The 12569-nt window shown below is 40.8% G+C and overlaps 1 protein-coding gene across 2 annotated transcripts in view; it reads right to left on the reverse strand.

The window, feature by feature from the left end:
- DGKK (diacylglycerol kinase kappa) overlaps positions 1–12569 on the reverse strand; it is a 167761-nt gene that overhangs the window by 104631 nt on the left and 50561 nt on the right. For both annotated transcript variants that reach the window (XM_081566972.1, XM_081566973.1), the window contains exons 2-4: positions 9784–9894; positions 4355–4435; positions 2141–2245 (exon numbers count right to left, since the gene is read on the reverse strand). In XM_081566972.1, the coding sequence (XP_081423098.1) occupies positions 2141–2245; positions 4355–4435; positions 9784–9894 (297 nt within the window). The remainder of the gene's footprint in view (positions 1–2140; positions 2246–4354; positions 4436–9783; positions 9895–12569) is intronic.

Genomic DNA, 12569 nt, shown 5'->3' on the forward strand with positions numbered 1-12569 from the left:
AAGGAGTACATCAAGGCTGTATATTGTCACCCTGCTTATTTAACTTATATGCAGAATACATTATGAGAAATGCCAGGCTGGATGCAACACAATCTGGAATCAAGACTTCAGGGAGAACTATCAATAACCTCTGATATGCAGATGACACAACCCTTATCTCAGAAAGCAAAGAGGAACTAAAGAGCCTCTTGATGAAAGTGAAAGAGGAGAGTGAAAAAGCTGGTTTAAAACTCAACATTCAAAAAATGAAGATCATGGCATCTGGTCTCAGCACTTTATGGCAAATCGATGGGGGAATAATGGAAACAGTGACAGACTTTATTTTGGAGGGCTCCAAAATCATGCAGATGGTGACTGCAGCCATGAAATTAAAAGATGCTTGCTCCTTGGAAGAAAGCCACGACAAACTTAGATAGCATATTAAAAAGCAGGGACATTACTTTTCTGACGAAGGTCCATCTAGTCAAAGCTATGGTTTTTCCAGTAGTCATGTAAGGATGTGAGAGTTGGACCATAAAGAAGGTTGAATGCCAAAGAATTGATGCTTTTGAGTTGTGGTGTTGGAGAAGACTCTTGAGAGTCCCTTGGACTGCAAGGAGATCCAACCAGTTAATCCTAAAGGAAATCAGTCCTGAATAATTCGTTAGAAGGACTGATGCTGAAGCTGAAGGTCCAATACTTTGGCCACTTGATGCAAAGAACCGACTCATGAGAGAAGACCCTGATGCTGGGAAAGATTGAAGGCTGCAGAAGGGGACAACAGAGGCTGAGATGGTTGGATGGCATTGCTGACTCAATGGACATGAGTTTGAGCAAGCTCCAGGTGATGGTAAAGGACAGGGAAGCCTGGTGTGCTGCAGTCCATGGTGTTGCAGAGTCAAACATGACTGAGCGACTGAACAACATTACTACCTATTATTTTACACTGCTCCACCCCAAATATCTATAACAATCCTCTACCCTTTACTAGTTACTTAAGACATCAGGTTATATTTTTTAACTTTTATATGCATTTTTGCTAATAAGTGGAGAAAGAAATCCTGAATTTTTAAACAATAAAACATTAGCATTTTACTGGAAAACTTGACCCTTTTCATATATAGGTTCTCTGTACTTCTTTTTAATGGCTTTCATAAAGTTTGCTAGCTTATGATTATGGGATTATAGAATCCATTATCCCTCCTGAGTATCACAGGACCTTTTCTCCTATACATCAGTTTCTTTTTAAGGTTGAATTAATCTTCCCCATTATCTCTAAAACCTTCACAGCAGAACTTTCCTTTAGGATGAACTATATATCACTCTCTTTCTAAACCTTGGCCCCAAGATTACCCTCAGATTCATTTATTCATTCAAAGAATATTTATTGAGCCTCTACTATGTGCCAGATACTGCTCTAAGTAAATAAATGACACAAATCCCTCCCCTCTTGGAACTTACATAACTTCTAGTGCAGTAGGTCTGTAGAAGACTGAGCAGAGGGCATAGCCCAGAGTTTCAATGGTAGCACCACTTGTTTCAGGGAGCAGTAGCCCAGGGCTTGGTATTATTAAGGATGAAAGGAACCTTGCCATTCTTTGGGGAAGACTGTTCCTTGCTCCTCCCTCTACATTTCCTTTGTTGTGAATGGTAAACAGAGAGGCAGAAGGGCATAATGGTTGGGGACATAGGCTTTGGATTCACATAGCCTGGGTCTAAATCTTGGCTTTGCAACTGAGTAGTTATTTTATCTTGGTCTGGTTCCTTATCCTTGAGCCTCAGTTTCCTTAGTTGTTACAATAGTCACTCAGCAGACTCAAGTCAAGACTGCTGATTGCTGCTATGCTATTAATAACATAAGAACATCTAAGTTAGCCTCTCACATACATCTTGAGTACTTCATCCATTGAGCAAACAGTGACATTTATATATAAAGTGGATGTGTACAGAGGTATCTAAACCACATATTTACCAAGGTTTGAGTCTAAGTGAATTAATCCTATTTATAGACAGATTTCCTAATGATATACATCCAAAATTCCTGATCAGATGGTATCTGCTTCCATTTTATTATTTCCCTGTTTGAAAGGTGGCTTAGCTAATGCAGTCAATTAAATGTTTACCCATGGGAGTTGAGTGGATTCTCTATTATTTCCCCTACCTTACGAATTTCTCCCTGTTGCACGGTTTTTATGATGTTAATCCATTCTTCCATGTCTTTCCGATTGGGTGCAGCCAGCGCAACTTTTCGTTGTGGTGTGATCACCTACAGAAAGTCACATTATTAGCTGGTTCCCAACTCAAACTTTACCCCCAAACAGAGCATTTCAACTCTCTAAGATACTAGACAGGTCTACCAAGCACAACCAAAGCCACTTCTTAAATATATGACAGCAGTTCCCAGAGCCACCCCAACTAATAACAGTAATAAACAACAATTTAAAGGCACTTACTCTGTACTGGGCACTGTTCTATTGTACTTTATGTATCTTATTTATTTCAATCTTCATTACAAATCCAAGAGCTAGGCAGTATTATTTTCCCTCACTTTATAGTCAGGATATTTTTTCTGTGGCAAAGGGAGTTAAATGACTTGCTCAGGGCAAAACAGTAGGTAAGAAACTAAGCCAGAATTTGAATCTAGATTCTTTGGCTCCAGCACACATGCTCTTAAACACGAGGTCAAGCACCCATCTGTTACTCAAATAAAGTTGACTGAAAATTTTACTTGTTTACTTGCTGCTCTATCTACCTGAAATGGTAAAAGTGTTTATTTTTCATCAGGGTGTGCCTATTTTTGTTTGAGGGGAGAGTGAGACTGGAGTGAGGAAACTACAAATCCAGTTTCTTTCTTTCTTCTGGTCAGGGACAATCTGGAGAGAATTTTACTATTATCTCTCTTAATCCTGCTTGGTGCAAGAACCTTGCAGAAACAATGAGAAAGCCATGTTGAGGGTCTAGCAGAGGTAGACCATGCTAACTTCATCTTTTTCCAAATGGCAGGAGGGAGCATGGATAGCTATAGCATCAGTCATTGCTTCAATGGCCCTACTTGTCTTCATTACCAGTGCCCACCACCCCAAGCCCAAATCTTGCAGCTAGAGCTCACCACACCAACAAACAATTTTATTCTTCTTGTGCATGTAGCACAGCATGATTCTGTGATAATGGCAATAGGAACTAGTTAGAATTAGTAACAACAGTCACTCCTTTGGTCTAAACCCATTCTTATGTGAGGTTGATGCATAGTGCCTCTGTGTTTTAATTAGGCTAAGGGGAAACCTGCTGCTGCTGCTGCTAAGTCGCTTCAGTCGTGTCCAACTCTGCACGACCCCATGGACTGCAGCCTACCAGGATCCTCCGTCCATGGGATTTTCCAGGCAAGAGTACTGGAGTGGGGTGCCACTGCCTTCTCCAAGGGGAAACCTAGCCCTTGGAATTTTTGTAGAATGGATACCCAAAACACTATCTTGTATGCTTATCACTCAAAAGTTAAGATTTTTGGAACTGGGTCAACAGAACCCTCAGCTTTTACCTGGGTCAGTATGTTGCAATGAGAGAGAAATGAGAGTAGGGTCTCCTTTCAACTGCTCTCCTTTCAAAGGAGAATAGACTGTGGACCAGCCATGGAAGCAGGGTATTGGGCCCATAGCTCTTTAGTCTGCTAAGTACCACTCTCCACCTGCCTGAAGAGGAATCCTGCTCTCCATAACCCACCACTGAGGCTGAGAAAAAAAACATTTCTATGAGGAGATGGGTAGGAGAATTCTTGGGCCAATGGACTTGTTATTTTTCAGTGAGATTTCTGTTCTGGATTTACCTGAATGACCAAGTCTTATGACATTTTAGCAGTGACAAGCCCTTGAATACATTCTTAGAAAATCCTCTGTTTTCTTTGAGGTACTCTCATCAGTAATCTCAGCATAGAGTAACTTTCACTTTGGATTTAGATTCTTATCTGTTTCATCAAAGGAGAGAATGTCATGTAGCTCAAATATCTTGATATAGTCTATAACATATTAGCAGTCTCTTGAAAGCCTCCCAATGATATTCATTTAAATTACCTTCACCAGAAGGATTGATTTATGAAATAGTCACCCCCATCCTGAAATCAGCTCTGCTTTTATATCAAACTGGTAGTAGAGACCAGGGCAATCATGTTTTTTCCCCCATCAGTGGGCTGATAGAAAATACTCACATGAATAATCTTTAGCAATCATTTGCAATGCTACTTTAAGTGGATTTCCAAACACACTTTGGGATCAAAGAAGACTTGGGAAATCTGAATTCCAAACAGGTGACAGGTGGGTATGGAGACCCCTCTTCCCAGCTAGCTCTCACCCTTGCCCATTCAGGGAATCCTAATCTTACTTACGCAAAAACTGTGGCAAAGGTTTCTACAGCTGCTTTCTGCCAAGGCAACTTGAGACAAATCAATTGTTTCAAAGCGTGCAAACTGGAAAAGTATGAGAGGGAGAGGGAAAAGGAACCATCTGGTTACTGAGGCAAAGATACACTAAAAAGTAAACACACACACAGGCACACTAACAGGCATTTTTGGCACTTATAATCACATTATTTCTTTGGCTTGAGTGCTGGATTTCTCTAGCATCATGATTTTAATTGATATATCATGTAACAAACAGAAAATTAACCAAACTAAACCAAAAATACAACTCTTCCCAAAACTTTTATGTGGATTTATAGGAAAGCTTAGGTAGTTCAGGATTATTTAAAACTAAAGGTTTATGCTGGAGAATATAGTGGGATATTGCCTTCATGGATCACAGCCTTGTTGTGGTGAAGGGCTTTGCATAACTCAAGGAAGCTATGAGCCATGCCATGCAGGGCAACCCAAGATGGACAGGACATAGTGAAGAGTTCTGATAAAACGTGGTCAACTGGAGGAGGGCGTGGCAACCCACTCCAGTATTCTTGCCTGGAGAACTCCATGAACAGTATGAAAAGGCAAAAAGGTATGACACTGGAAGATGAGGCCCCAGGTTGAAAGGTGTCCAATATGCTACTGGGGAAGCTGCTGCTGCTGCTAAGTCACTTTAGTAGTGTCCAACTCTGTGTGACTCCATAGACAGCAGCCCACCAGGCGCTGCCATCCCTGGGATTTTCCAGGCAAGAACACTGAAGCGGGTTGCCATGTCCTTCTCCAATGCATGAAAGTGAAAAGTGAAAGTGAAGTGTCTCAGTCCTGTCTGACTCTTCTCGACCCCATGGACTGCAGCCTACCAGGCTCCTCCGTCCATGGGATTTTCCAGGCAAGAGTACTGGAGTGGGTTGCCATTGTCTTCTCCATACTGGGGAAGAGTTCAGGGCAATTACTAATAGCTCCAGAAAGAATGAGGCTGCTCTGGTGGCCCAGTGGTTAAGAATCTGCCTGCAATGCAGGAGCCACAGGAGATGCAGATTTGATCCCTGCCTCAGGAAGATTTCCTGGAGGAGGGCATGGCAACCCACTCCAGTGTTCTTGCCTGGAGAATCCCATGAACAGAGGAGCCTGGCAGGCTACAGTACCTAGGGTTGCAAAGAGTCGGACACAACTGAAGTGATTTAGCATGCACTCAGGCCAGAAAGAATGAAGTGGCTCAGTAAGAACCTAACAGAAGCAGAAGAGATTAAGAAGAGGTGGCAAGAATACACAGAAAAACTATACAAAAAAGGTCTTAATGACCCAGATAACCATGAGGGTGTAGTCAATCTCCTAGAGCCAGACATCCTGGAGTGTGAAGTCAAGTGGGCCTTCAGTTCAGTTCAGTTGCTCAGTCATGTCTGACTCTTTGCAGCCCCATGGACTGCAGCATGCCAGGCTTCCCTGTCAATCAACAAATCCTGGAGTTTACTCAAACTCATGTCCATCGAGTTGGTGATGCCATCCAACCATCTTATCCTCTGTTGTCCCCTTCTCCTTCTGCCTTCAATCTTTCCCAGCATCAGGGTCTTTTCCAATGAGTCAGTTCTTTGTATCAGGTGGCAAAAGCATTGGAGTTTCGGCTTCAGCATCAGTCTTCCAATGAATATTCAGGACTGATTTCCTTTAGGATGGACTGGTTTGATCTCCTTGCTGTCCAAGGGACTTTCAAGAGTCTTCACCAACACTACAGTTCAAAAGCACCAATTCTTCAGCACTCAGCTTTCTTCATAGTCCAACTCTCACATCCATACATGACTACTGGAAAAACCAGAGCTTTGACTAGACAGACCTTTGTTAGGAAAGTAATGTCTCTGCTTTTTAATATGCTGTCTAGGTTGATCATAACTTTTCTTACGAGGAGCAAGTGTCTTTTAATTTCATGGCTGCAGTCACCATCTGCAGTGATTTTGGAGGCCTCCAAAATAAAGTCTGTCACTGTTTCCACTGTTCCCCCATCTATTTGCCATGAAGTAATGGGACCAGATGCCATGATCTTAATTTTCTGAATGTTGACTTTTAAGCCAACTTTTTCACTCTCCTCTTTCACTTTCAACAAGAGGCTCTTTAGTTCTTCTTCACTTTCTGCCATAAGGGTGCTGTCATCTGCATATCTGAGGTTACTGATATTTCTCCTGGCAATCTTGATTCCAGCTTGTGCTTCTTCCAGTCCACCATTTCTCATAATGTACTCTGCATACAAGTTAAATAAGCAGAGTGACAATATACAGCCTTGCCGTATTCCTTTCCCGATTTGGAACTAGTCTGTTGTTCCATGTCCAGTTCTAACTGTTGCTTCTTTACCTGCACACAGATGTCTCAGGAGGCAGTTCAGGTGGTCTGGTGTTCCCATGTCTTGAAGAATTTTCCACAGTTTGTTGTGATCCACACAGTCAAAGGTTTTGGCATAGTCAATAAAGCATAAGTAGATGTTTTTCTGGGACTTTCTTGCTTTTTCGATGATCCAACGGATGTTGGCAAATTAATGTCTGGTTCCTCTGCCTTTTCCAAATCCAGCTTGAACATATGGAATTCACGGTTCATGTACTGTTGAAGCCTGGCTTGGAGAATTTTGAGTATTACTTTGCTAGCATGTGAGATGAGTGCAATTGTATGGTAGTTTGAGCATTCTCTGGCATTGCTTTTCTTTGGCATTGGAATGAAAACTGACTTTTTCCAGTCCTGTGACCACTGCTGAGTTTTCCAAAATTGCTGGCATATTGAGTGCAGCAGTTTCACAGCATCATCTTTTAGGATTTGAAATCAGATTGATTATATTCTTTGCAGCCAAAGATGGAGAAGCTCTATATAGTCAGCAAAAACAAGACCGGGAGCTGACTGTGGCTCAGGTCATGAACTCCTTATTGCAAAATTCAGACTTAAACTGAAGAAAGTAGGGAAAACCACTAGATCCCTCAGGTTTGACCTAAACCAAATCCCTTATGACTATACAGTGGAAGTGACAAATGGATTCAAGGGATTACATCTGATAGACAGAGTGCCTGAAGAACTATGGACGGAGGTTCATGACATTGTACAGAAGGCAGTGATCAAGACCATCTCCAAGAAAAAGAAATGCAAAATGGCAAAATAGTTGTCGAGGAGGCCTTACAAGAAGCTATGAAAAGAAGAGAAGTGAAAGGCAAAGGAGAAAAGGAAAGATATCCATCTGAATGCAGAGTTCTGAAGAATAGCAAGGAGAGATAAGAAAGCCTTCCTCAGTGATCAATGAAAAGAAATAGAGGAAAACAATAGAATGGGAAAGACTAGAGAGCTCTTCAAGAAAATTAGAGATACCAAGGGAACATTTCATGCAAAGATGGGCACAATAAAGGACAGAAATTGTATGGACCTAATAGAAGTAGAAGATATTAAGAACAGGCGGCAAGAATACACAGAAGAATTATACATAAAAGATCTTCACGACCCAGAAAACCACAATAGTGTGATCACTCACTTAGAGCCAGACATCCTGGAATGCGAAGTCAAGTGGGCCTTAGAAAGCATCACTATGAACAAAGCTAGTGGAGGTGATGGAATTCCAGCTGAGCTATTTCAAATCCTAAAAGATAACGCTGTTAAAGTGCTGCACTCAATATATCAGCAAACTGGAAAACTCAGCAGTGGCCACAGGACTGGAAAAGGTCACTTTTCATTCCAATCTCAAAGAATGGCAATGCCAAAAAATGTTCAAACTACTGTACAATTGCATTCATTTCACATGCTAGGAAGGTTATGCTCAAAATTCTTCAAGCTCGGCTTCATCAGTACATGAACTGAGAACTTCCAGGTATACCAGCTGGGTTTAGAAAAAGCAGAGGAACCAGAGATCAAATTGCCAATATTTGTTGTATCATAGAGAAAGCAAGGGAACTCCAGGAAAACATCTACTCCTGCTTCATTGATTATGCTAAAGCTTTTTACTGTGTGGATCACAACAAACTGTGGAAAATTCTTAAAGAGTCATGAGTACCAGACCATCTTACCTGTCTCCTGAGAGACTTGTATGCAGATCAAGAAGCAACAGTTAGAACCAGACATGGAACAATGGACTGGTTCAAAATTGGGAAAGGAGTGTGAGAAGGCTATATATTCTCACCTGCTTATTTAACTTATAGGCAGAGTACATCAGAGAAATGCCAGGCTGGATGAAGCTCAAGCTGGAATCAAGACTGTCAGGACAGATAACAACAACCTCAGATATGCAAATGATATCATTCTAATGGCAGAAAGTAAAGAGAAGCTAAAGAGCCTCTTGATGAGGGTGAAAGAGGAGAGGGAAAAAGCTGGTTTGAAACTCAACATTCAAAAAGCTAAGATCATGGCCTCTGTTCTCATCACTTCATGGTACATAGAAGGAGAAAAAGTGCAAGTAGTGACAGATTTTATTTTCTTGGGTTCCAAAATCATGTGGACAGTGATTGCAACCATGAAATTAAAAGATGCTTGCTCCTTGAAAGGAAACCTGTGATAAACCTAGACAACATATTAAAAAGCAGAGACATCACTTTGCCTGCAAAGTTCTGTCTAGTCAAAACTATATTTTTTCCTTGGAGAAGGAAATGGCAACCCACTCCAGTATTCTTGCCTGGAAAAGTCCATGGACAGAGGAGCCTGGTGGGCTGCAGTCCATGGGGTTACATGACTGAGCATGCGTGCATGAGGGTGGAGGGAGATGGGTTGGTAGCAATAAACTAGTAGAACTAAAAAAAAAACAAACCTATATTTTTTCCAGTAGTCCTGTATGGATGTGATAGTTGGACCATAAAGAAGGCTGAGCACCAAAGAATTGATGCTTTTGAACTGTGGTGTTGGAGAAGACTCCTGAGAGTCCCTTGGACAGCAAGGAGATTGAACCAGTTGATCCTAAAGGAAATCACATTGAATATTCATTGGAAGGACTGATGTTGAAGCTGAAGTGCCAATACTTTGGCCACCTGATGTGAAGATTGAAAAGACCCTGATGCTTGGAAAGATTAGAGGCAAAAGAGACGGGGGCAGCAGAGGATGAGAGGATTAGATAGCATCACTGACTCAGTAGACATGAATTTGAGCAAGCTCCTGGACGTAGTGAAGGACAGGGGAGCCTGGAGTGCTGCAGTCCATGGGGATGCAGAGTCTGACACTACTTAGGGACTGAACAGCAATAACATAATGGGATATGGTCTAGCTAGGGACATAGCAAAGCAGATTAGGATTATCCACCTTAATTCTTGCTAACTTGTCTGTACCTCTTGGTTTATCTCCTCTCAAAATATTTCCTTGTACCTACCTACTAACACAATTGACAAGATTGTATATATATACATACACATATATGTGTCTGTATGTGTATATATATATATATATATATATACATACATATGTATGTATTCTCTTACCGCAGGATGGTGTGCAAAGCAGAGCCTTTGTCCTCGAACCAGAAAATATCTAAGCTTCCATCTCTTGAATGAGTTACAGTTCTTTAGCAGAGGTCCTTCCTTCAGTATTTTCTGAAAGATAGAAGCATAGCTTTGCATAATTAGGTCAATTTGTAAGACCGTATCACTTGTCCTCTCATTTGAGAAGTTCAGATGTCTGGAAGGCCCTGTCACATATCTGAGAAATGGCCTAAGGGCCAGGCAAAAATACAGAGTAGTTAATTTATTCAGAAAAAGCATTGGTTACCCTTGGATAACACATTCCAAATCATATAGGCTCTAAGTTTCTTAAGACACACGGTCCAGTAACCATGGAAAACATTTTCATTTGTGATAGGAGAAGGGGATGGGAGACAGAACACATAAATATAAGAGCTACATTCCTAGGGAAGAACAAATAGTTGGGGGAGAGGCTGAGTTCAGTAAGGGCAGATATTTTGGAAGTCTTCAGGTTGCAGGCCTAGACAGGGTTTTCGTATCTGCTCTTTTAGAGAGTTCTTTTTAGAATAATAAGTTGGATCATATCCCTTCCCTGCTTGCAAGCTTCCAATAGCTTCCCAACAGTTTTAGAACCAAATCCCAAGTCTTTACCATAGCCTTCAAGGGATTCATGATCTGGTGAGAGCAAAAAGTGCATCAAAAAGAACTACCATCTGATTACTTTATTTGCATATCTCGTAGTTTTACCAACTGATTTTTCTGTTACTTGTTGAACAGATTGATTCTAACCAAGCATAGAGTCTGCTTACCATGTTACCATTGGGAAGGCTTTCCCCAATGTAACCTTATAGGATACAAGTCAACATGCAAGACTACCATTTGGGAGAAGTACTCACACCCGCCAAGCTGCAAATAAGCCCATGCTGAATGACAGACTTAAGTCATAAAATCAAAGCTCTACCATGAATCCCATCCATCATTTAAATTAGAATTCACCATTTGGTGGTTGTGGAAGTATTTGCTTGGCCCACCTAGTGTTTTTCAGCTCTTAATTAATTGATAATATTTAAAAAGCAGAAGATTTCAAATAAAAATCCAAGTTTCTCTGGTAACAGGGGACCTACATTTTCACATGGCAACAGTCTGCTGAAACAGAGTAGCAGTGGCTCCCTTTAGATGGGGCACCTGATTCCAGCAGGCATTTAAGTTTGGGACCCTATTTAAACAATCATTTGCTACTCCCACTCTCCCAAATATACCCACATCTGTTATACTATCTGTTCAATTCTTTAACCAATAAGTTAGTACTAATGGACAGAGCCTCTGTATGTCAATTGAAAAGTCAGTTAATAGCAATCAAAGTTTACCTGAATCATCTGGATAACTTATGGGAGTTTCCAAGTTATTGTACCACCCTTGAGATGTTTACAAAAGAATTGTGCCAAGGAGTCAAGACAGAGACATAAAAAAAAAGATCTTGTGGGAATGTGGCATGGAGAGTGAGAAATTACATTTAAATTGTTGACATTGAGTCATCAATGAGAAAACAACTCTGTGTAAGCACTGTGATTCCATCACTCTTTCTCTGGTCGGATGGCCTATGGAATATATCCTCAGTGATGGTATTGGGTATTCTCTATCCCAATCTTCTCAACTTTATGCCATATATTGTTCCACACTAAGTCTTCATGATACTTAGACAGTCATATTTACTTCTTTCTGCCAAAGAAGTGCTCCAAAATTTTAAGTGCTCCAACTTTGTACAACTGAAGCCACATCCATTATTTCTTCCCCTTTCCCAAGCTATTCTACTTTGTCAGTTGCTAAATTCTTCCATTGTTCTTATTTTACCATGTATGCTATCCTTTGTAATAGCTTGTTTACAGTGTTTGGCTGGATATTCCCCTCTTCCATTTTAAGTTTAAAACATCTCTTAATTTCAACTGCTTTTTCTTACCCCTGCTGCCACACCCAGTTTCCTTCTCCTCCTGTTGTTTTCAGGGTTAGGATGATGGGGTAAGGTGGCAATGATGAAATGAGGAGGGGGATTTGTTTCTCTAGAAGACTCCCAGAACCCTGGACCCTCTGGTTCCCTCAGAAAACTGCCATACCCTATGATTTGGCATACTAAAACAAGTAGAATTCAGCCTCTTCTCCCCAGCTACTTCCTTCTATCAACCTGTAGTAATGATCCCTGTTTAATTCCCCTTCCTCGTACTTAAGAAATGTTCCCTTTTCTTCCCTTACTTGTGCCCTACTAATTAATCATGTTTTCCACCTAGGCACACAGAAAACCAGTTAATTAATTAGTTAATTAATCCATTAATCTGGAGACACAGCAAATCCTCAAAATGTTCAGTTCTCATTCCATAAACTCAGCATTTGTCACGGTCAAGAAAAGAAAAGAAAGAAAATGACCGGTGATTCAGTTAACTGAGAATTGTTTTCTTTCAGGATAAAAGCCATGTAACCAATATCTAGCTACTCTAATTGTAAGGACTGGATAGCTTTAATTGCATGCATGTTAGCTTACTTTAATAAACTTCATATACTTAATATGCTATAGTTAACATAAACTTAACATAAACTTCATATGCTATGCTTAAAGACTTTATGGTGCATCTATCGCTAGATAGAATGTTTCATATTTTCTGAGCTCCTACTATTGACTCCACCTTTTGCTAGGCCCTTAGGAGCAGCTAAAGAAGTTGCAAGCACCTTCTCTGTCTCAAAGACATGGATAGTGGGAGTGGAGGTGGAGGGCAGATAATCCATGTAGGAAAACATGAAGTTATATGAGCTCAGAG

The sequence above is a fragment of the Giraffa tippelskirchi genome, chromosome X (assembly GCF_054371585.1).
Source record: "Giraffa tippelskirchi isolate mGirTip1 chromosome X, T2T-mGirTip1v1.2.pri, whole genome shotgun sequence".
Classification (NCBI taxonomy): Eukaryota; Metazoa; Chordata; class Mammalia; order Artiodactyla; family Giraffidae; genus Giraffa; species Giraffa tippelskirchi.